The 24,100-nt window shown below is 35.7% G+C and overlaps 1 protein-coding gene across 12 annotated transcripts in view; it reads left to right on the forward strand.

Annotated features, from left to right (window-relative positions):
• Positions 1-24,100, forward strand: part of MIA2 (MIA SH3 domain ER export factor 2) — a 108,003-nt gene that overhangs the window by 27,619 nt on the left and 56,284 nt on the right. For 7 of the 12 annotated variants that reach the window (XM_078448294.2, XM_078448296.2, XM_078448300.2 and 4 more), the window contains 5 exons: positions 6,810-6,941; positions 14,274-14,295; positions 14,389-14,477; positions 20,792-20,863; positions 22,937-22,963. In XM_078448294.2, coding sequence (XP_078304420.2) covers positions 6,810-6,941; positions 14,274-14,295; positions 14,389-14,477; positions 20,792-20,863; positions 22,937-22,963 — 342 coding nt within the window. The remainder of the gene's footprint in view (positions 1-6,809; positions 6,942-14,273; positions 14,296-14,388; positions 14,478-20,791; positions 20,864-22,936; positions 22,964-24,100) is intronic. The other 5 variants (XM_078448295.2, XM_078448301.2, XM_078448305.2 and 2 more) reach the window with 1 other exon arrangement.

Here is a 24,100-nt window from a genome sequence, read left to right on the forward strand (position 1 = left end):
GTTTTCTTTTACTAAAGAATGCTCTTTTGAGATACTTTACCTCGACATTGTTCTTCGTTTCTTTCTTTCTGTGTGTGTGTGTGTGTGTGTGTGTGTGTTTAGTATAAAACGTCGTGCTAATGTAAAATCTGGAGATCTTGAACTCCCAGTGTTCAAAATTTCTATATATTTTTAAGATCAGTTTATAATCAGGTTGCATAGATTTTTCTCAAGTGTTTATCGGTGTCTTTGGTGACATGTTTTGGGGCACTTCTATCCCTATGTTTTAGACTATTTGCATTAAAAAAGTCTTAAAATATTGGGGCAGTTGCGATTATTGGTTTCTTGTTATCTGTATTAAAAATACTGTTATGGTATTCAGTCATTCAATTATAGCGTGTATAGTGATTTTGTGTGTGTGTGTGTGTGTGTGTGTGTGTGTGTGTGTGTGTGTGACAGTTCTGTGGAGAATCTAAATGGACTGAGTTTGGACCTCTGGTATCATGCTGTCTGTTAAAGGAGAGAAGACAAAAAACAATACAAAGTAGAAACCGATGAAGTGCTTATCAAAGCATACACAGAAAGTGCTAAGGAAATTGAAGGGTGGGAGAGATTGTATTTTCTTGAGTGTTTAGGAAAGCCTTTCCAGGCTAACCGAGTAGCCTAAGCAGAGGAGGCATGAAACAACATCGTCTGTGCAGGGAACTCAGTTTTACTAGAGTACAAACTGGGCTCGGAATGATGTGCAATAATGGTTGCTGGAGACATAAGTAGGTTCCAGTTGATGTAGGTGCTGGAGAGCATTTGAAGAATTTCAGTGGTTAGACTTTCGGTTTAAATAGAGCTTCCTAATAGTAGTGTATAGATGAAATGTAAGGAAAACAAAACTAGAAACAGGGTGTAGGGAAGAGATGACAGAGTTGTCAAGTAGTGATAAAGAAGAGGATATTGAATGGGGAAAATATTTAGTAGCTAAGAGCCAAAATGGGTAGGATTTTGTCCGTTGGATGTGAAGAATGAGAGAGAGAAGGCATCTAGAATGACTCCCAGGTTTCTGGCTATGGCAGCTTCTTCACTGACAGAAAGAGGGTTTATTGGAAGAGAAGTATATTGTGACATGAGTGATGATTTCTGATTGTACATATTTCCTTTTCTTCACTAAAAACAATAATCAAAACTTAGTTTTTATAGGACTGTGAATGGAGAGACACATGAGGAATTGCAGAATTCTTGCAGAATTTTTTCTACTGTGAATGTATTTTTACCTGGATGATTTCTTTGCTAAAAACTGCTATGCTCACCACATGGGCCTGAGGGCTAGGATGGCACAACATCGTTCTGCTTTTTAATTTTTTTTTTTTTTTTTTAGTTAAAAAAATATTTTTTTGTTCAGCTATAGTTCACATAAGATTCAGTCTTTTATAGTGTCCAGTGATTTTTTTATCTTAAAATTTTTTTTAATGTTTATTTATTTTTGAGAGAGAGAGAAAGACAGACAGTGTGTGTGTGTTGGGGGGGGGGGGGGTGGTGGGCAGAGAGAGGAGACACAGAATCCGAAGCAGGCTCCAGGCTCTGAGCTGTAAGCACAGAGCCCGACGTGGGACTCGAACTCATGAACTGCGAGATCATGACCTGAGCTGAAGGCGGACGCTCCACCTACTGAGCCACCCAGGTGCCCCTATAGTGTCCAGTGACTTTTTTTTTTTGTATATTCACTATGTTGTGCAGCCATCACCACAATTCCAGAATATTAACATCACCCCCCAAAAGAAACCCTGTACTTATTAGCAGTCATTCTCAATTTTCCCCTCTTTCCATCCCTTGACAACTACTAATCTACTTTTTGTCTCTATGAATTGGTCAGTTCTGGACATTTCATGTAAATGGAATCCTGTAATGTGTGGCCTTTATGACTTCTTTTACTTAGCATACTTTCAAGATTCATCCATATTGTAGCTAGTAATAGTACTTCATTCCTTTTTATGGCTGAAAAATATTCCATTGTATGGATATGCCACATTTTGAATATCCATATAGTTAATGGACATTTGGGTTGTTTTCACTTTTTTGGCTATTATGAGTAATACTGCTGTGGGCATTTGTGTATAAGTTTTTTTGTGAATGTCTTCAGTTCTCGTGGGTATATACTTAGGAGTGGAATTACTGGGTCATATTTACCATATGTTTAAGTTTTTGTTTTCCATAGACACTGCACTACTTTACATCTTCACCAGCAATGTTTTAATTTTTCTACATGCTCTCCAATAATTTTTTTTTTGTTTGTTTTTAGCCACCTTAGTGAGTGTAAAGTGGTATCTCATTGTGGTTTGGATTTCCATTCCTCTAATTTTTTTTTTTTAACGTTTTTTTAAATTTATTTTTGAGACAGGGAGAGACAGAGCATGAACAGGGGAGGGTCAGAGAGAGGGAGACACAGAATCTGAAACAGGCTCCAGGCTCTGAGCTGTCAGCACAGAGCCCGACGCGGGGCTCGAACTCACGGACCGTGAGATCATGACCTGAGCCGAAGTCGGCTGCTTAACCGACTGAGCCACCCAGGCACCCCTCCATTCCTCTAATTTTAATGATGTTGAGCATTTGTACATATGCTTATTCACCATTTGTGTATCGTCCTTGGAGAAATATCTATTCCTTTCTTTTACCGATTTAAAAAAAGTTGCGTTATTTGCCTTTTTGTTGTTGGAGTCATGAGAGTTTTTTTAATATATTCAGGATACAGGATCCTTATCACATACATGATTTGCAGATATTTTCTCCCAGTCTGTGGATTGTCTTTTCACTTTAAAAAAATTATTATTTTTAATTTTTATTTATTTAATTTATTTTATTATTATTATTATTATTATTATTTTAATGTTTATTTTTGAAGGAGAGGGAGAGAGACAGAGTGAGCGGGGGAAGGGCAGAGAGAGAGAGAGAGAGAGAGGGAGAGACAGAATCTGAAGCAGGCTCCAGGTTCTGAGCTGGTAGCACAGAGCCTGACAGGGCTCGAACTCACGAACCACAAGATCGTGACCTGAGCCGAAGTTGGACGTCCAACCAACTGAGCCACCCAGGCACCCCATCTTTTCACTGTTTTGATGGTGACCTTTGAAGCGTGAAGATTTGGGGTCCCTGGGGGCTCAGTTGGTTAACTGTCCGGCTCTTGATTTCGGCTCAGGTCATGATCTCACAGTTTTTGAATTTGAGCGCCACTTGGGACTATCTTTCTCTCCTTCTCTCTCTGCCCCTCCACTGCTTGTGCACTCTCTCTCAAAATAAATAAATACAGTAAAAAAGTTTTGAAGCACAAAGGTTTTACATTTTGATGAAAACTAATTTATTTTTTCTTTGGTCGTTTGTGCTTTTGGTGTCATATCTAAGAAACCATTGCTTAAAATGAGGTTACAGGGATCCTGGATGGCTCAGTTGGTTAGGCCTCTCTGACCCTTGATTTCAGCTCATGATTTCATCTTACGGTTGGTGGGTTTGAGCCCTGCATCAGGCTTTGCACTAACAGCATAGAGCCTGCTTGGGATTCTATCTCTTTCCCTCTTTCTCTCTGTCTCCCTCCCCCTCCCCCCCCCCTTCTCTCAAAATAAATAAATAAACTTCCAAAAAAAAAAAAAAGGTCACAAAGATTTACAACTATGATTCCTTTTAAGAGTTTTAGCTCTAACGTTAGGGTCTGTGACCCATTTCGAATTATGGTATGAGATCCACTTGTACTAGTAACATTTGTTGAAAAGCCTATTCTTTCTTCACTGATTTATTTTGATACTGCTGTTGAAAATCAGTTGACCATAAATTTATTTCTGGATACTCATTTCTGTTCCATTGTTCATATGTCTATCCTTAGGCCGTTGCTAAACTGTCTTGATTATGATAGCTTTATGGCAAGTTTTGCAATAGGGGAGTATGAGTACTCCGACATTGTTTTCTTTTCTTTTTTTTTTTTCTTGTTTGTCTGTGTATGGTTATATAGCTATAGAGAAGGAACTGCTATATACCTTGCATTTCTCTATAAATTTTAGGATCAGTCTGTCCATTTTTTGCAAAAGAGGCAATTGGACTATTGATAGGGATTGCATTGATTTTGTAGATCAGTTTGGGGAGTATTGCCATCAGGACAGTATTAAGTCTTCTAATTTGAAACAGAATGTCTTTCTATTTGTTTAGAACTTAAATTTCTTTCAACAGTGTTTGGTAGTTTTCAAAGTATAAAGTTTGCTTTATTCCTAAGTCTCTTACTCTTTTTGATGCTATTGTAAATAGCAATTTTTTAAATTTCATTTTCAGATTGTTTATTGCTATTGTATAGAAAATAGGATGGATTTTTCTGTATTGATTTTTGTATCCTACAATGTTGCTGACCTTGTTTATTAGCACTAATAGTTTCTTATTAAGCTTCTTATTTTAGAATTTTAAGATTATTTAGGATTTTCTGTATGTAAGATTATGTGATCTTCAAATGGGGGTAGTTTTAGTTTTTCCTTTACAATATAGGTGTCTTTGATTTTTTTTTTCTTGCTTAATTGCCTTGGCCAGAACCTCCAGTACAATATTGAGGTGAATATGGAGAGAGTGAATATCCTTATCTTGGTCTTGATTTTATTTTAATATTTATTTATTCATATAATCTCTATACCAAACGTGGGGCTCAGACTTATATGACTTTGAGATCAAGAGTCACATGCTCTTCTGACTGAGCCAGCTAGGTATCCCCCTTGTTCCAGCTTTGAGGTAAAAGCTTTCAATTTTTCATATTAAGTAAGATGTTAGCTGTTGGTTTTTCATAGATGTCCCTTATTAGGTTGAGAAAATTCCCTTCAGTCCTAATTTGTTGAATGTTTTGATCATAAAGGATGTTGGATTTTGTTAAATGTCTTTTCTGTGTCTATTGAGATGATTGTGTGATTTTTTTTCCTACTAATATGGTATATAATATTGATTTATTTTTATTTGTTGAACCAACCTTGTACTCTGGTATAAATGGCACTTGGTCATGGTATATAATTCATTCTATATGCTGCTAGATTTGGTTTGCTATTATTTGGTTGAGAACTTTGGCATTTACATCGTATATTGATGTGTGTTTTTCTTTTCCTGTGATATATTTGTTTGGCTGTCATACTAGGGTAATACTGGCCTCATGGAATCAATTAGGAAAAGTTCTCTCCTCTTTTGTTTCTTGGAAGAGTCTGAGAATGATTGGAATTAATTCTTTTGTAAACTTTTGGTAGAATTCACTAGTGAATCCATCTGGTCCTGGGCTTTTCTTTGATGGAAATTTTTAAAAAATACTAACACATTTCTGGTGAACTAGTAACGGGGGTAATGTAGGGAGAGGCAGAAATTAAAGGTTTGTTTTTTGTTTTTTTTGTTTTTGTTTTTTTTAGAAGAGGTATAATCAGGTTTATTTAATACAGATTAATGAACAATAGACAGTAGTTTGGAAGGGGTACTTAATATGGATCAGAGTTATAAAACAGATCTGGGAAATGAGAATAGACATTAAAGGGTGTTGTTCTAGGTAGAAAGATCTTAGAAAGTAAAGATTTTTCATATGGGTTTTGGGTTGAACGCTGGAAAGAAACAGACCTGATTAGACTGCAGGTTTTTTGTTAAAAGGACATTTTTCTTTTTCTCCAGGTTTTTACTTAAAAGGACATTTTTCTTTTTCTCCCTACTATTCTCCTTTCTGTGTTTGAGTAATGTTTGGGGCCTGGTAACAAAGAAAAGAATAACCCCATTGGGTGAGGATGAATAATGAGCTGACCCAGAGAAAGATTAAATATAGAAGGAATTGTAAAAGCCTTAAGCTGTTTTGTGCTGAAGACCTGCGAGGGAGAGAAGTAGTATAGAAAGGCCATGGTTACAAGATCATGGTCTTTGAAAGAGGATTGATGGAAATGGTTAACCTTTCCTGAGTACCTGTCATGCATGTTCAAACAGCATTAATCCCATGATAGATAAGAGAATGGAGCCACAGAAATAGGGTAGATAGAGGCATTCAGATTCTAAACCCAAAGCTTCATCATTGGTTTTCAAACTTTTTTTTTCTCTAAACTGCAGATTTATTCCCACCCCCCCCCCCCCCCCCATGGGGAAATCTTAAATGGAACCCAGTATATTCTATACATAAAACCTAAACTGGTTGATAGCAGGATAAGAACACCTGAGCTCAGATTCTTTCTTTGGCCATCTCTCCTCTTATTCTCGGAAATCTGAGGCATCTCTGTAGAACTCCAGTTTTGAAATCATTGCATTTCACCATACTGCTATTTTTCATCACTTCATGATTGAAAATTGCCAGAAAAATACACGTGACACCTTCTGTTTGGTAGTCTGGCAGCTTATTTCATGAAATGGGTGTTAAGAGTGTTTACACATAAACCTGTACTTATGTTTGTGTCTTAGTTTATGTGGGCTCCTATAATAAAATACCACAAACTGGGTGGCTGTTAAACAAGTAACATTGTTCTCAGTTCTGGAGGCTGAGAAGGCCAAGATCAAGGCGGAGCAGATCCTGGGTCTGGTGAGGATATGCTTCCTGATTCATTCTTCTTATACCCTCACATGGTGGAAAGGTCAAGGGAACTCTCTGTGGTCTCTTTTATAAGGGCACTAATCCCATTCATGAGGGTTCCACTCTCATGATCTAATCACCACCCCTAAAGCCCCACTTCCAAATAACCATCCTACTGGGGATTTGGTTGCAGCATAGGAATTTTATGGGGCCACAAACATTCCACGTATAGCAAGCAGTTTGTAATCAACACTTTTTATCAAATGTGCATTTTTAGAAGTTAATTTTCTTTGTCTTGAAGGTTGTGGCAGTGTTGCCTGAAGATATGAGACCAGGTCCTAATCCCTATGGTTTCCCATGGGAAATGGTAATATGTGCAGGTGTTGTTGGAGTTTTTGCTGTTCTCTTGTTTTTGTGGAGAAGTTTTCGATCGGTAAGTAACCAATACTAAGAGAATATTCATCTGTCTTCAGGTTGAACAATTAACATAAGAAATATATCTTTTGGGGCGCTTGGGTGGGTCCATTGGTTAATTGTCCAACTTGGCACAGGTCATGATTTCGCGGTTTGTGAGTTCAAGCCCTGTGTTGGGCTCTGTGCCAACAGCTCAGAGCCTGGAGCCTGCTTTGGATTCTGTGTCTCTCTCTCTCTCTCTGCCCCTCCTCCACTCATGTTCTGTCTCTCCTTCAAAAAGAAATAAACATTTAAAAAAAAGTTAAAAAAAAGAAATCTTTTATTTTAAGCAAATGTATTAGCCTATTGTTATGTGTATTCCTCGTGTTAATATGTGGCTACTAGAAATTGAATATGGATTTAGAAGAATTTTTCTAAGTGTAAAAATGTTAAAGACTTTATTTGTAGAAGTATTCTACATTAATACCCTACACCTGTATTTCTTATTTATTTATTTAAATCTGTGTTTATTGTTAACAATATACTAAGAATCTGTGAATTTACCACTCAACTTGAAACCAAAACATGGACTATCACTTACATTAGGTGATCTTCCCTCATTTCATCCCCTTTTCTCCTTGTGCTAGAGGTAACCTTGTTCTGGATCCTGTGTTTATTATTCCCATGCCTTAATTTTTTTTTCTTTTTTTTTTGGTGGTCATATCTACATACATTTCTCAAGTATAATATATAATTTTATTTGGTATAATGCCATAAGACATATCTTGGAATTTTTTTAGTCCATCCTCCGTTGCTAAGATTTATCCATATATTTGGATGGGGCTATGGTTTCTTCCATATTGAGTGCTTTAGAATATTACATTGTAAGCATATGCTACAGTTTATATGTAGATTTTATGGTTTTGGACATCTGGGTTATTTCCACGTTTTTTTCTGTTACAAATAAGTGCTGCTGTGTATATTCTTATACATGTCTCCTGTAGTATATTTGTAAGTTTTTCTTGGGAGTAAACTTAATGTGAGATTACTGAGTTATAGGGTATGTGGAGGTTTTACTTTGAAAAGATAATGACAAATTCTTTTCCAAATTGTCTATACCAGTTTACACTCACACAAGCAATATATAGGAGCTCCTAGAGATCCACTTGTTCTCTTTCTTCTCCAACATTTGTTATTGTTGACATTCTTTATTATTGCCATTTTGAGTGGGTATAAAATGGAGTCTTATCATAGTCTTGATTTTAATTTCTTGATCACCAAGTAGATTGAAATCTCTTAATAAATTCATTGACCATTTGTATTTGTTCTTTTTGGAAATAATTATTTAGGTCTTTTGCCATTTTTCTATGAGTAGTTTAGATATTCTTGATGGTATCTTTAGTTTGATTGATTATGAATATGCCACATTTTATTTAACATTCTGTTGTTGATGAATATTTGGGTTGTTTCCAGTTTGGGGCTACTATGGAAAGTGTTGCTATGTACATTTTTATGGGCTGTTTGGGAAACATATGTATACATTTCTCTTGTTTATATAACTAGGAGAGAGATAGCTGCATCATAGCATATGTAGATGTACTCAGTTTTAGTAGATGCACCAAATTTATTTTTCAAAGTTGTCTTCATACTAGTTGACACTTTTACCAGAAATTAATGAGTGTTCTAGTTGTTTTCACGTACTTACTAACACTTGATATTGACTGACTTTTAAATTTTAGCCATGTTTGAAGGTATGCATTTATTTTCTTATTGTGGTTGTAATTTGTATTTCTTGGATTACCACTGTGGTTGCGCATCTTTTCATGTGTTAAAAGGCCATTTGTTTAGCTTGTACATTGCCTCCTCAAGTCTTTTGTCCATTTTCCATTTCCTTTTTCCTTTTTCTGTTTTAAATGTTTATTGATTTATTTTGGGGGTACAGAGACAGAGGAAGAGAGAATTCCAAGCAGGCTCTGTGCTGTCATGACCTGATCCAAAATCAAGAGTTGGATGCCTAACCAACTGAGCACACCTGTTTTTTTTTCCTTTTTAAAATATTTTTCATAATTTCTTTGTTTTTGTCTAAGTATACTTGACATGTAACATTTTCTCAATCTAAGGTGTACACATGTTAATTAATGTTATAAATGTTGATACATTTATATATTATAATTTCCATTTTAGTGATAATTAGCACCTCTGTTACATTATGTGTTAATTTTTTTCTAGTGGTTGGAATAATTAAGTTCCAGTCTTTTAGCAGATTTGATGATTATAATACAGTGTTGTTTATAGTTACTATACTGTGCATTAGATCTCTGGGCTTATTTGCTACTAGTTGTGAGTTTGTACCTTTTAAGCTATTCTTGTTGCCAGTGTCGCAGTATGAGACATCGTTTCATCTTCCTTACCATGTTTTTGTTTGCTCATCAGAGAACAGAAATTCTTTGAAAATTTTGCATTTAACATGTCCTTGATCCATCTTGAATGTAATTTTTTGCCTGGAATGGGGTAAAGATTCGGTCTAATTTTAACTCCAAGATACAACCATTTTCCTGCTCATCTGCCATGCCACATATTAAGAGTTCAAATGCATGGACTGTGTAGATTTTTTTTTTTTTTATTCTTTTCCACTGATTACTGTTGAGAGCAGATACATGTATATCATTCTGTATCTCATCAATTAGGGGAAGACTAATTTGTGTTGTTCATGTATTATATTCTTGTTCTTTTCTTGTTTCCTTTCTTTTATCTATCAAGAATGAAGAGAATTTGACTGAATTTCACTCTCTTGATAGATTTATAATTTTTTTGTAGTTCTGCAATTGTTGCTTAACATATTTTGAGCATATTTTATAAGATGGATACATGTTTAGAATTACTATATCTCTTATTGGTGGATTGAACCTTTTGTCAGTATCTGGTAACTCTCTTTAATGTTAGTGATTCTTTTGTCTTAAGGTTTCTTTTATCTCTCATTTTTATAGCCATAGCAACTTTTTTGGTGATATTTGATAGGTCTTTTTCTGTCCTTGTACATTTTAGCCTTTCTATGGTCTTCTATTTAATGTGCATCCTGTGTAAATTTCTTTTCTTTTTTTTTTTAAGTTTATTTATTTTGAGAGAGAGAGAGGGAGAGAGGGGGGAGGGACTGGGGAGAGAGAGAGAGAGAGCGTGCATGGGCGAGCATGCGGGGAAGGGGCAGAGAGAGAATTCTAAGCAGGCTCCACATTTCAGTGCAGAACCTGATGCCAGACTGGAACTCATGAGTCATAAAGTCATGAGCCTTTCAGCAAAGTGACAGGATATAAAACCAATGCACAGAAATCGGTTGCATTCCTATACACCAACAATGAAGCAATAGAGAAATCAAGGAATCGATCCCATTTGCAATTGCACCAAAAACTATAAACTATTTAGGAATAAATCTAACCAAAGAGGTGAAAAATCTACACACTGAAAACTATAGAAAGCTTATGAAGGAAATTGAAGAAGACACAAAAAAAATGGAAAAATATTCCATGTTCCTGGATAGGAAGAACACATATTATTAAAATGTCAATACTACCCAAAGCAATCTATGTATTCAGTGCAATCCCTATCAAAATAACACCAGCATTCTTCACAGAGGTAGAACAAACAATCCTAAAATTTGTATGGAACCAGAAAAGACCCCAAGTAGCCAAAGCAATCTTGAAACAGAAAACCAAAGCAGGAGGCATCACAAGCCCGGACTTCAAGCTGTATTACAAAGCTGTAATCATCAAGACAGTTCGCTACTGGCACAAAAACAGACACTCAAATCAATGGAACAGAATAAAGAACCCAGAAATGGACCCACAAATGTATGGCCAACTAATCTTTGACAAAGCAGGAAAGAATATCCAATGGAATGAAGACAGCCTCTTCAGCAAGTGGTGCTGGGAAAACTGGACAGGGCATGCAGAAAAATGAACCTGGACCACTTTCTTACACCATACACAAAAATAAATTCAAAATGGATGAAAGACCTAAATGTAAGACAGGAAGCCATTAAAATCCTTGAGGTGAAAGCAGGCAAGAACCTCTTTGACCTTGGCTGCAGCAACTTCGTACTCAACATGTCTCTGGAGGCAAGGGAAACAAAAGCAAAATTGAACTATTAGGACCTCATCAAAATTAAAAGCTTCTGCACAGTGAAGGAAATATTCAGCAAAACTAAAAGACAACTGAGAGAATGGGAGAAGATATTTGCAAATAACATATCAGATAAAGGGTTAGTCTCCAAAATCTATAAAGAACTTATCAAACTCAACACCCAAAAAACAAATAATCCAGTGAAGAAATGGGCTAAAGACATGAATAGACACTTCTCCAAAGAAGACATCCAGATGGCCAACTGACACATGAAAAACTGCTCAACATCGGTCATCATCAGGGAAATACAAATCAAAACCACAATGAGATACCACCTCACACCTGCTAGAATGGCTAACATTAACAACCCAAGCAACAACAGATGTTGGCGAGGATGCGGAGAAAGAGGATCTCTTTTGCACTGCTGGTGGGAATGCAAACGGATACAGCTACTCTGGAAAACAGTATAGAGGTTCCTCAAAAAATTAAAAATAGAATTACCCTATGACCCAGCAATTGTACTAGTAGGTATTTATGCAAGGGATACAGATATGCTGTTTCGAAGGGACACATGCACCCCAATGTTTATAAGCAGCACTATCAACAATAGCCAAAGTATGGAAAGAACTCAAATGTCCATCAATGGATGAATGGATAAAGAAGATGTGTACAATGGCAATCAAAAGGAATGAAATCTTGCCATTTGCAACTATGTGGATGGAACCAGAGGGTATTATGCTAAGCGAAATTAGTCAGAGAAAGACAAATATCATATGACTTCACTCATATGAGGACTTTAAGATACAAAACAGCTGAACATAAGGGAGAGGAAGCAAAAATAATATAAAAACAGGGAAAGAGACAAAAACATAAGAGACTCTTAAATATGGAGAACAAACAGAGGGTTACTGGAGGGGTTGTGGAAGGGGGGATGGGCTAAATGGGTAAGGGGCATTAAGGAATCTACTACTGAAATCATTGTTGCACTAGATCCTAACTAACTTGGATGTAAATTAAAAGAATAAATTAACAATTAAAAAAAAAATCATGAGCCTGATGATCTGAGCCAAAATAAAGAGTCTGATGCTTAGCTGTTTGAGCCAACCAGGTACCTCTGTAAATTTCTTTTATGTCTATTCTGGCAATCTCTTGTTTTTTCACTGTTTAGTCTGTCTACATATGTTATGATTATTGATATATTTGGACTAAATTCTTTCAGCTTTGTTTGTTTATTCCACTTTTTATGTTTAAATTCTTTTACATTGGTAAGTAAATCTTTTTACAGTGAAGACAAGAACCTTAACATACTCTCACATCCATTGGTTTCTTTCACTTTACTACTCAGATATATTTCTTCTTTTCTTTGTTTTTAACTTTCTCCTCTACTCTGTCCCTATCCCTTACAAACCACAAAAATTATTGCCAAGATACTTGGCTCTTACTTGATGTATCTCTTGAGGGTCTCCTGGATTTACTTCCCATATTTGAATGCTTCTTTCAAAATTGTTTTTAGTGTAGGTCTTTGCGTGCCAAACCTTCTGTGACTTTATTTTGAGTGCTTGATGATATTTGAATTAAGTCCTCACTTGGAATGGTAATTTGTTTGATATAAACATTCTAGGTTCAAAGTTCTGTCCTTTTAATACTTCAAAAGCCTTACTTCCTTGTCTTTTTACGTTTCATGTTACTTATTAAAAGGTCTAATGGCAGTGTGATTCTTATTTATAAATGATCTGTTCTCTGTGAAAGCTTTTAGAATCTTTTAAGTTGACATTATTATTTCAATATAATGTGTCTAAGTTTGAATATTTTTAAATATTTTTAGAATTCTCTGGAATCTTTTAATATGAGAGCTTGTTTGCTTGTTTATTTATTTTTATTAATTTACTTATTGTTTTAGAGGGAGAGAAAGCACAAGTGGGGGAGAGGAGAGAGACAGAGAGAATTTTTTTTTTTTTGTAATAAAATTATTTTAGAGAGAGTGCAAGGAGGAGAGAGGGGCAGAGGGAGAGAGAATCTTCACATTCAGTCAGCATGGAGCCTGATGCATGGCTCTGTCCCACAACCCTGGGTTCATGACCTGAGCTGAAATCATGAGTGGGTTGCTCAACCGACTGAGCCACACAGACATGCTGAGAGAGGGAGAGAATCTTATGCAGGCTCCACTCTTCAGCCTGGAGCCTGATATGGAGCACAGTCCCCATCACCCTTGGGTGATGACCTGAGCTGAAATCAAGAGATGGATGCTGAACTGACTGAGCCACCCAGGTGCCCCTGTTTTATCTTTTTTTAATTTTAGGAGTTATCTTCTGCATTTTACATCTTGTTTTCTCTTTTTGAGACTATTTTTTGGATTTTGTCCCTTCTACTTCTGTCTTCCATGTGTCTTAACTTTTGTTTTTTAATTTTTTTCAGCTTCCTGTTATCTTTTGAGATCGTGCCTTAATGTGATTTAGTGCACTGATTTAGTCCTCATCAATACTGATTCCACTGTACCTTGACCTTAAAACTTTTGTTTCTTAATTTTATACCTATACATCTTTGTAGATGATTTAAGTCCCCATTTAAGTTCCCTAAGCCTGATCCCTTTACAAATGGAGTTTTTCCTTCATTTTTTGAAGTCTATTCAGATTCATGGTCCTGTGGTAAACATTTCTCAAACTGTTATTTTGGAAAACATGATGTTAATAAGGGCTTCCTGAAATAGGAAGGAACCTGTTTTAGGGTAAAATATATTTGAAGAACAATGGACTAAATGAAATGAAACTGCTATCTTTAAGGTTATTTCAGAACCTTCAGTATGCTTATATACAATGTGAATCTTCAATAGAGAGACTTTAATATGTAGCATTTTTTCCATTGGAAAAAGAACACTCTCAGTTAATGTATATTCATACTAAGGCAGTAAGAAACCAGTTACTTATGTTAACTTTTAAAAAAATGTTTATTTTTGAGAGAGAGAGTGCGAGGACGCGCGTGCAAAAGAGACTGCAAGAGGGGGAGGGACAGAGAGAGAGGGAGACACAGAATCTGAAGCTGGCTTCAGGCTCCAGCTGTCAGCACAGAGCCTGATGTGGGGCTCGAACTCACGAACCACAAGATCATGACCTGAACCTAAGTCAGTCACTTAACCAACTGAACCACTTAGACTCCCCAGAAACCAGTTATTTTTAAGTTGGTAATAGAAGTTAAATAAGTCAGATTTACTTAAATATGTATTTGTTTTAATATAATTTTGTTGAATTTTTTTTTTCAGGTTAGAAGCCGGCTTTATGTGGGTAAGCTCTTTTTTCTATTATAGATCTCATCATTATTGTTCATAATTTTGAAACTTAAAACAATTTACATATAATACAATTTTTTTTTTTCAGGAAGAGAGAACAAGCTGGCTATAGAACTTTCTACACTGCTTGATGAAAAATGTAAACTACTTGAAAAATTTAGCGTTGTTCAGAAAGAGGTAAGACATTTTTTAAAATGTTACATACGTGTTAGAGCTGGAAGACTTTACAGTTTGCAGTGCAGAAACTTCTGTGTAAGTTTAAGATTATTAATGCTTGTTTGCAAAGTGTGAGAGTTCAGTTGCTCTTCATATTACCAGTCTTACTAATTGTAAACACTGTGGTAAGAGCATAGTGATGTTTTATTGTGGTTTCATTTTCATTTCCCTGACTAATGAGGTTAAGTACCTTTTTCATAGGTTTATTGGTTGTTTGGATATCTTTTTTGTGAAGTTGCCTGTTTAAGGGTTTTTTGTTTTGTTTTTATTTTTCTTATTTGAAAAGGTATGGTTATCTCTTTTTCTTTTTTGATACGTAGAATATTTTCTATATTTGAACACAAGTCCTTTGTTAGGTATGTGTATTGCAAATATTTTCCTTCACTCTGTGGTTTGCCTTTTTATTTCAATGGTAAGCGGAAGTTCTTAATTTTAACCTAGTCTCATTTGTTAATCTTGTCTTTATGATGCCTGCTTTTTGTTTCTTATTTAAGAATTTTTGTCTACTTAAGGTTATGAAGATATTCTTCTGTGCTACTTTCAGAAGCTTTGTTTTACTTTTCTCATTTAGTCTTTGTATAAATTTGGTAGAGACACCATAACAAAATATCACAGACCAGGTGGCTTACCCAACAGAAATTAATTTTTTCACAGTTCTGGAGGCTAGAAGTCTAAGATCAAAGGGTTGACAGGTTTGATTTCTTATGAGGCTCCTCCCCTTAGTTTGCATGTGGCTGCCTGCTTGCCTGGACCTCCCCTGGTCTTTCCTCTGTCCAGGTGATTGTTTCTGGTATCTCTCTTTGTGTCCAAATTTCTTCTTTTTATAGGACATCATGTGATTAGATTAGGGCCCATCCTTAAGCCTTTATTTTAACTTAATCACCTCTTTAAAGGGCCTGTCTCCAAATAAGGTCACATTATGAGGTACTGAGGCTTCAACATATAAATTTTGGGGAAAACAGTTTAACCCAAATTTAATTAGTCTTTAATTCACCTGTAATTGAATTTGTAATGGTGTGATTTGGAAGTCAAGATTCAGTGTTTTTCAGATGGATGTTGAATTAACCAGTACCGTTTATGGAAAAGACCATCTTTTCCTTTGTTCTGTGGTGTCATCTTAAATCAAGTGCTGTATATATTTGAGTATTTCTATAATATCTTCTGTTCTGTTGGTCAGTTTTTTAAATTCTTATGCCAATATCATGCTTTTTAATCTATCTTTTTGTAACGATTCTTGATAGCTGACAGTGTAAACCTCCATGTTTGTTCTTATAGATTGTCTTGGTGATCTTGGTACTTTGCTGTTCTATATAGATTTTAAATCAGTTCATCAGTTTACACACATAGGCTGCTAGGAATTCAGTTGGGATTACGTTGAATATATAGATCAATTTGGAGAGGACTAACATTTTTACAATGTTGAGTTCTTATCCGTGGACTATATAGTATTTCCCTTTATTAACATCTTTTAAAACCTCTCTGTTATTGTTTAAATTTTTGTGTTGAGGTCCTCATCATGTTTTATTAGATTTATTCCCTGGTATCTGGTGATTTTTGAAAGTCATCTAAATAGTATAGCTTTTTCTTTGTTTTTAAAAATTAAAAAAAAATTTTAAAAAATTTTAGACAGAGAGAACACGTGTTGCAAGTGGGTGAGAAGAACAGAGGGAGACAGAGAAAATCCTAAGCAGCCTCTATGCTGAGAACTAAGCATGGAGCCCGATGCAGGGCTTGGTCTTACACCCTGGGATCATGACCTGAACTGAAATCAAGAGTCGGACACTCAACCAACTGAGCCACTCAGGCACCCCGATAGTATAGCTTTTTCTTAACAGCTTTGTTGTAATATAATTTACCCACTATGCATTTAAAGTATACAAATGACTGGCTTTTAGTATACTTACAGCTGTTCATCCATTGCCATAATTTTTGTACATTTTTATTACCCCCAAAGAGGCCCTGTAGCCCTTAGTTATCACCCTTCACCCAGTTTCCCCTACTCCCAAGCCCTAGACAACTTATCTACCTTTTTTTTTTTCTATAACTTTGTTTGCTCTGTGTTCCATTTCACATAAATGGAATCATACAACATGTGGTTCTTTGTGTCTGGTTTTTTTTTCACTTAGTAAAATGTTTTCAAGTTTCATCCATGTTGTGTATAGATTTGCCGGTTCTGGGGCACTTGGGTGGCGCAGTCTGTTTAAATATCCTTCTTCAGTGCAGGTCATGATCTCACAGTTTGTGACTTCGAGTCCCACATTGGGCTCTTTGCTGACAGCTCAGAGCCTGGAGCCTGCTTTGGATTCTGTGTCTCCCTCTCTCTGCCCCTCCTCCACTCATTCTCTCTCTCTCTCTCTCTCTCTCTGTCTGTCTGTCTGTCTCTCTCAAAAAAAATAAAAATAAACATTAGATTCACCTATTCTGGACGTTTCACATAAATAGAATCATATAATATATAGTCCTTTGTGACTGGCTTTTTTCACTTACATTATGTTTTCAAGGTTCATCCATGTTGTAGTGTGAATCAGTACTTTTTTTTTGCCAAATACTCTTCTTTGCCACAATTTATGTATGTGTTTGTCAGTTGGGTTATTCTGGTTTTGGCTGCTACAAGTGATGGTGCTATGGACATTTGTGTACAAGTTTTATGTGAATATATGTTTTCAATTCTTTGGTGTATATTCCTATCAGTGCAATTGATGGATATGTGTTTAACTTCTTAGGAACTGCCAAATTGTTTTCTATAGTGGCTATACCAGTTTACATTCCTACCACAAGTTTGTGAGTGTTCTAGTTTCTCCACATCTTTCCAAACACTTGTTACTATCTGTCTTTTTGATTTTAGCCATCCTAGTGAGTATGAAGCTGTATCTCACTGTGATTTTAATTTGCATTTCTCTGATGGCTAATTATGAGGAGCACTTATCTTTTCATGTGCTCATTGACTGTTTATCTTTTCTTGAGAAATGTCTCTGCAGTTCCTTTGCCTATTTTTAAATTGGTCTTTCATCTTATTATCAAGTTGTAACTTTGTATATTACAGATGTGAGCTTCTCATTAGATTATGTGATTTGCAAGTATTTTCTCTCATTTCTGTGGGTTGTCTCTTCACTCTCTTGGTGGTATCTTTGAAGCATAAATTTTTTTTATTAAAATTTTTTAAAATGTTTATTTATTTTAATAAATTAATTTTATTTAATTTATTTTTAATTTATTTTATATTTATTTAATTTATTTTAATAAATTAATTTTAGGGGCGCCTGGGTGGCTCAGTCGGTTGAGTGTCTGACTTCAGCTCAGGTCACGGTCTCGCAGTCTGTGAGTTCGAGCCCCGTGTTGGGCTCTGGGCTGATGGCTCAGAGCCTGGAGCCTGCTTCCGATTCTGTGTCTCCCTCTCTCTCTGCCCCTCCCCCGTTCATGCTCTGTCTCTCTCTGTCCCAAAAATAAATAAACGTTAAAAACAAAAAAAATTAAAAAAAAATAAATTAATTAATTTTATCTAATTTATTTTTGAGAGAGAGAGAGACAGAGTGTGAGTGGGGAGGGACAGAGAGAGAGGGACACACAAAAACTGAAGAAGGCTCCAGGCTCTAAGGTGTCACTAGAGCCTGACATGGGGCTCGAACTCACGAACTGTGAGATCATGACTTGAGCTGAAGTCGGAAGCTTAACCGACTGAGCCACCCAGGTGCTCCTGAAACATAAATGTTTTCAATTTTTTGTTTTTATTTTAAAGTTTTATTTATTGTTTTGAGAGAGAGAATGTGCTCATGCATGAGCACAAGCGGGGCAGGGGTAGAGGGAGAGGGAGAGGGAGAGAGAGGATCCCAAGCAAACTGCATTGTCAGCATGGACCCTAATGTGGGACTTGAGCCCTGAACCCAGGAGAGCAGGACCTGAGCCAAAACCAAGAGTTGGATGCTTAACTGACTGAACCACCCAGTGGCCCCAAATGTATTTAATTTTGATGATGCTCAGTTTATCTACTTTTTTTTTTGCTGGTTATACTTTTTTTGGTATCATATCTAAGAAACCATTGCCTAAAACTACTCACAAAGATTTGCATCTATATTTCCTTCTAAAAGTTTTATGGGAATAGTTCTTATGTTTAGGTTTTTTATTTGTTTGGAATTAATTTTTGCAAATTATATTAGGTAGGGGTCCAGCTTCATTCTTTGGCATGTGGATATCCAGTTTTTCCTAGCATTATTTGTTGAAAGGACTGTTCTTTCTGCACTGAATTATCTTGGTAACTTGTTGAAAATCAATTGACTAAAGTTGTGAAGTTTCGACTCTTAAGTCAATTTCATTGATCTGTTATGTCTATCTTTATACCAAGTCCACACTGTCTTGATTAGTGTAGTTTTGTCGAAAGGTTTGAAGTTGGGAAGTGTAAGTCTTCTAACTTTGTTCATTTTTTTTTTCAAGATCATTTTGACTATTCTCACCGAGTCCTTTACATTTTCTGTGAATTTTGGGATCAGCTTGCAATTTCTGCAAATGGATTAGCTGGAATTTTTTTCTTTTTTAAGATTTTACATTTTTTTAAAATTAAAAAAAATTTTTTAAAACATATTTTTATTTTGTTTTTTGAGAGAGAGAGACAGAACACAAGCAGGGGAGGGGCAGAGAGAGAGAGGGAGACACAGAATCCAAAGCAGGCTTCAGGCTCTGAGCTGTTAGAGGCAGGGCTCAAACCCACAAATGTGAAATCATGACCTGAGCCAAATTCAGAGCCTTAACCCACTGAGCCACCCAGGTGCCCCAAACTTACTTTTTTTAATGTCTGACTGAAAACTTTATTATTTGCATCCCTCAAGAGTCTGTTTCTCTTGCTCATTTTTTCTCTTGGTTCTTAGTCAAATCTTGTGTTGGTCAATGCCAGGTTATTTGTAGAGAAAAATTTGAAGTTGTGGGTGATGTTTCTGTAGTGAGGATTTGCTGTTGCTTCTCATAGGCAGATAGGCTGAAACATCCCAAATCGTAGATTACTTTAATTACAGATTAAAATGTTTGGAAATTTGGCGTCATTTCAAGGGATTGGTCTGTTTCTGATTTAGACTTTCTTATAAGATAGCCAGTGGTATTAGTTTTGCATTGCTGCTGTACCAAATTATCACAAACTTAGTAACATAAAGTAACAGGCTTATTTTCTTATAGCGTTGGAGGTCATACATCTAAAACCAGTCTTATATAGAACTAAAATGAAGGTGTCAGCATATCTCTTTCCTTTTGGAGGTACCAGGAGAGAATCTTTTCCTTGCCTCTTTCACCTTCTAGAGGCTGTCCATATTCCTTGGCTCTTAGCTATATTGCTCCAGTCTCTGTTTCCATCTTCCCATTGTCTCTTCTCCTAACTTTGATCCTCTTACCTCCCTCTTCTAAAGACTCTTGGGATTATGTTGGGTCCACCAAGATAATCCTGTATATTTGCCCCATCTGAAGATCCTTAACTTAATCACATCTTGAAATTTTGGGGGTTAGGACAGAATTTGGAGAGGTCTTTCTTCAGCCTACCACAGAACCCCATCATGAAACCTGAGCTTTGTGGCTCATCCTATTCATTAGGTCTTGAACTCCCAAGTTTTTCCCTCTCAGGTCCCCACTTCTACTAAAATCTCTGCTGGGTTTCTTGTCCTATCATCCTCTGCTTTTGGGCAGGGAGAAAGAATTGTCAAATGGTGGACTTGGTTCTCTGAGGATACCCTGTTCTATCATAAATTCTCACTATTTGGTTTGCTCTCCAAGGCCTTCAGACATGTCCTGTTGTTTTTGTTTTGTTGTGTTTTGTTTTTGACCATCTTTTGTTCTTAGTGTGGAAGGTTGGTCCAAATAGCCTAATCTTCTATTTAGTCACCTTTTTTTTTAAAGCATTGAAATAAGTGCATTTTGCCAAATCTTATCTCATTGTATGTTTCATTTTCCTTATTTTGCACCTTTAAAGATTTAATATTGCCTACTTTATTTGTTGTATGATTTGAATTACAAGTGAAAATTTTGATGGCCAGTTTGAGTTAGTTTCTCTTCAGTGAATAGGGACTTGGGACAGTTCTCTTAGTTTTAAGGGTGAAGTTCTGTCATTTGTTGTTCAAGCCAGTGTGTTAGCTGCCCAGTCTCTATTATAGTGGTCATATTTGAAGAACTTAAAGCTAAGTAAATTGAAGTAAATTTAACATACACGTGGAAGTGGATTTTGTCTGCTTCTTAGATGCCTATTCAGATAAATATGGAATAAAATTTATAGAGCTTTTCCTTACAGTGTTGCTTTCTTTCAGTATGAAGGCTTAGAATCATCTTTGAAGGATGCCAGCTTTGAGAAGGAGTCAACAGAAGCGCAAAGTTTGGAGGTAAAAACAAATAATATATATAATTATAAAAGATGGGGGTGGGGCACCTGGGTGCCTCAGTCAGTTAAGCGGCCGACTCTTGATTTTGGCTCAGGACATGACTTGATGGTTCGTGAGTCTGAGCCCTGCATCGAGCTCTGCTATGTCAGTATGGAGCTTGGTTGGGATTCTCTCCTTCTGTCTGCCTTTCCTCTGCTTGCATATGCATGCTCTCTCTCTCTCTCTCTTTAAAATAAATAAATAAACATTTAAAAAAAAAGCTGGGAGAAAGATTCTTACTGAATAACAAATTTCAAGAACAGTGTATCTTCTCAAAACTATGTTAAATGTGTAAGAGCATTTCTAGATGTTAAAACTTAAATAAAACATTAACTATAAGAAATAGAACATTAGTATAAAATATTTTAAACTATTAATTAAATATTTTATAAATATTTAACTTTATAAATTTTTTAAATTTTTTTTTTTTTTTAACGTTTATTTATTTTTGAGACAGAGAGAGATAGAGCATGAACGGGGGAGGGTCAGAGAGAGAGGGAGACACAGAATCTGAAACAGGCTCCAGGCTCTGAGCTGTCAGCACAGAGCCTGACGCGGGGCTCGAACTCACGGAACTCACTCGAACTCATAATTATGTAAATTATGGTAGTACTTGCCTTTACTTCATTCCCAGTGTATCAAGAGCTGACTAGAATTAGGCCAAAGTTTTTGTTTTTTTTTTTTTAATGTTTATTTTTGAGAGAGAGAGGATGTGCGAGCAGGGGAGGGGCAGAGAGAAGGGAGAGAGAGAATCCCAAGCAGGCTCTGCATTGTCAGCGCAGAGACGTGAGTCTTGAACCCACAAATCGTGAGATCCTGACCTAGCCCAAGTCAAGAGTTGAGCTGGATGCTAAACTGACTAAGCCACTCAGGGCCCCCTAGACCAAAGCTTTAAGCAGTGATGTTCTGGTAAATGTTTAACAGCTGCCTCTCTGAAAAGCCAGAGTCCTTATTTGTAGCATCTGCTGGGTTCGATTGTGTAAATATTCCCAGTTTCAAGGTACCAACATGATGTTACTCAATGTGGAGTTTGGAAGAGATATGTATAGTCAGCTCTCCTGAGCCAGGTATGATTTGGCCAGTAGTAAGAAGGGAAATACTAAAAATTTGTCATTTAGCTAAGCTGCAACAAATTAAGGTAAATAATAGGAGTGTCTTATTACTGGTTAGAGTTGGAAGTGTTGTAAAAAGCATACTAATAATAAAGTAGAAAACAATGGACTTAGTACCTTTGGTGTACATATTTAGTTAGTGCAGCTTGGCTGTTATGAATCACTGATGTCCATAATCATTAGAAAGTCTATAAGTATAACAGTGGATGTTAACTCACTGGAATTAAAATAAAAACTAAAAAAGTCTATAGGTCATGTTTCAGAATTAACTAGTAGAGTCCAAAGGAAGTTATGAATAGAATTCTAAATGAAATATATTTCTTAATCTTTTCCTTCTTCATTTGTTACCTATTGATATCCTCAAGAACATGTTGAAATTATTTTATTTATTGACCTGTTTTAACTACTGTTCCAGTAGTAACTTACTAGTTTGATTAAAAAAAAAAAAGGAACTGCATAAGGAATTTAGCTGGCTAACAGAAGAGCAAAAACTGGACAGCAAAAGCATTTATTCAAGTTTGGTAGTATTGTGGGCAAAATAAAACACACCAATTTATTTTTAAGGCATTGAATTTACATGATCTAGCAGTAAAATTAAAATGAACATTTTGGAAGTTTTTGTCTGATTTTAGTAATTTGAAGAACCATGTAGTGTTTATTTTTAAAATTGGTAAATGTAATTGAGCATAAACTATATGTGGTAGAATTACAAAAATTTCATGGTTGAATTGGTAGATAAAATCGAAACAATAGACTAATTTTGACTCAAATCTGGGAATTCATATAATCAAGTAACCAAATTTGGGAAAATATATAGAAATAAGTGTTTTAACTACTATAATATAGTATGTACTTGTTCTTTCTTTTTTCTTGGCTTCCATTAAATTCTTTGAATTTTTTGGTTTTTTTTTTTTTAAACAAGTTTGTTGAAGGATCACAAATATCAGAGGTATGTTTGTTACAGTGTTTAAAATCAAATTGGAATAATTCAGTGATTAATCATTTAAAATTAAAAGGTCCCAGAAAATATGTCATAATTCAATTCAGAACATTACTATGAAGCAATCTTGATTAATTTTTTTATTTATTTTTTATTATATCTTTAATTATATTAAATCAGACTTCTCATTTTTTCCTTTATAATGCTTTAGAGCAGAGGTTGGCAAAGTATATTCTGGGTTCTGCACCTGTTCTGTTTTGTTTTTGTTTTTTAATTTTTTTATTTGAGTGTAGTTGACACAAATGTTACAACATGGTGATTCAGTATCGCTATACTTTAATGCTATGCTCATCACAGGTGAAACTACCATCTGTCACCTTACAACGCTATTACAGTCTCGACTATATTTTCTGTGCTATACCTCTTATTGCCATGATTTATTCATTCCATAACTGTAAATCTGTATCTCCTACTCCCTTTCACCCATTTTGCTTATCTCCCCACTGCCTTTCCTGTGGCAACCATCAGTTTGTTCTCTGATTTTATAGATCTGATTCTGCTTTTTGTTTATTTGTTTTGTTTTTTAGATTCCACATATGAATGAAATCATTTGGTATTACACTTAGCATAATATCTCTAGGTCCATTTACATCGTCACAAATGGCAAGGTCTCATCCTTTTTTATGGTTATATGATATTCCATTTTGTATATATACCACATCTTCTTTATTCATTCATCCATTGATGGACACTTAATGTTGCTTCCATATTTTGGCTCTTGTAAATAAGGCTGCAGTAAACATATGGGTGTGTATATCTTTTTGAATTAGTGTTTTAGTTTTCTTTGAATAAATACTCAGCAGTAGAATTATAGGATCATATAGTATTTCTGCTTTTAACTCTTTGAGACATCTCCATACCGTTTTCCACAGTGGCTGTACCAGTTTACATTCCCAGCAACAGTGCACAAGGGTTCCTTTTTCTCCATATCCTTGCCAACACTTGTTATTTTTTGTTTTTTTGATTTTAGCCATTTTTACAGGTGTGAGATGATACCTCATTGTAGTTTTGATTTGCATTTCCCTTATGATCAGTGATGTTGGGGATCTTTTCATTTCTTTGTTGGCCACCTACGTGTCCTCTTTG

This window comes from Panthera onca, chromosome B3, assembly GCF_046562875.1.
Source record: "Panthera onca isolate mPanOnc1 chromosome B3, mPanOnc1 haplotype 2, whole genome shotgun sequence".
Lineage (NCBI taxonomy): Eukaryota > Metazoa > Chordata > Mammalia > Carnivora > Felidae > Panthera > Panthera onca.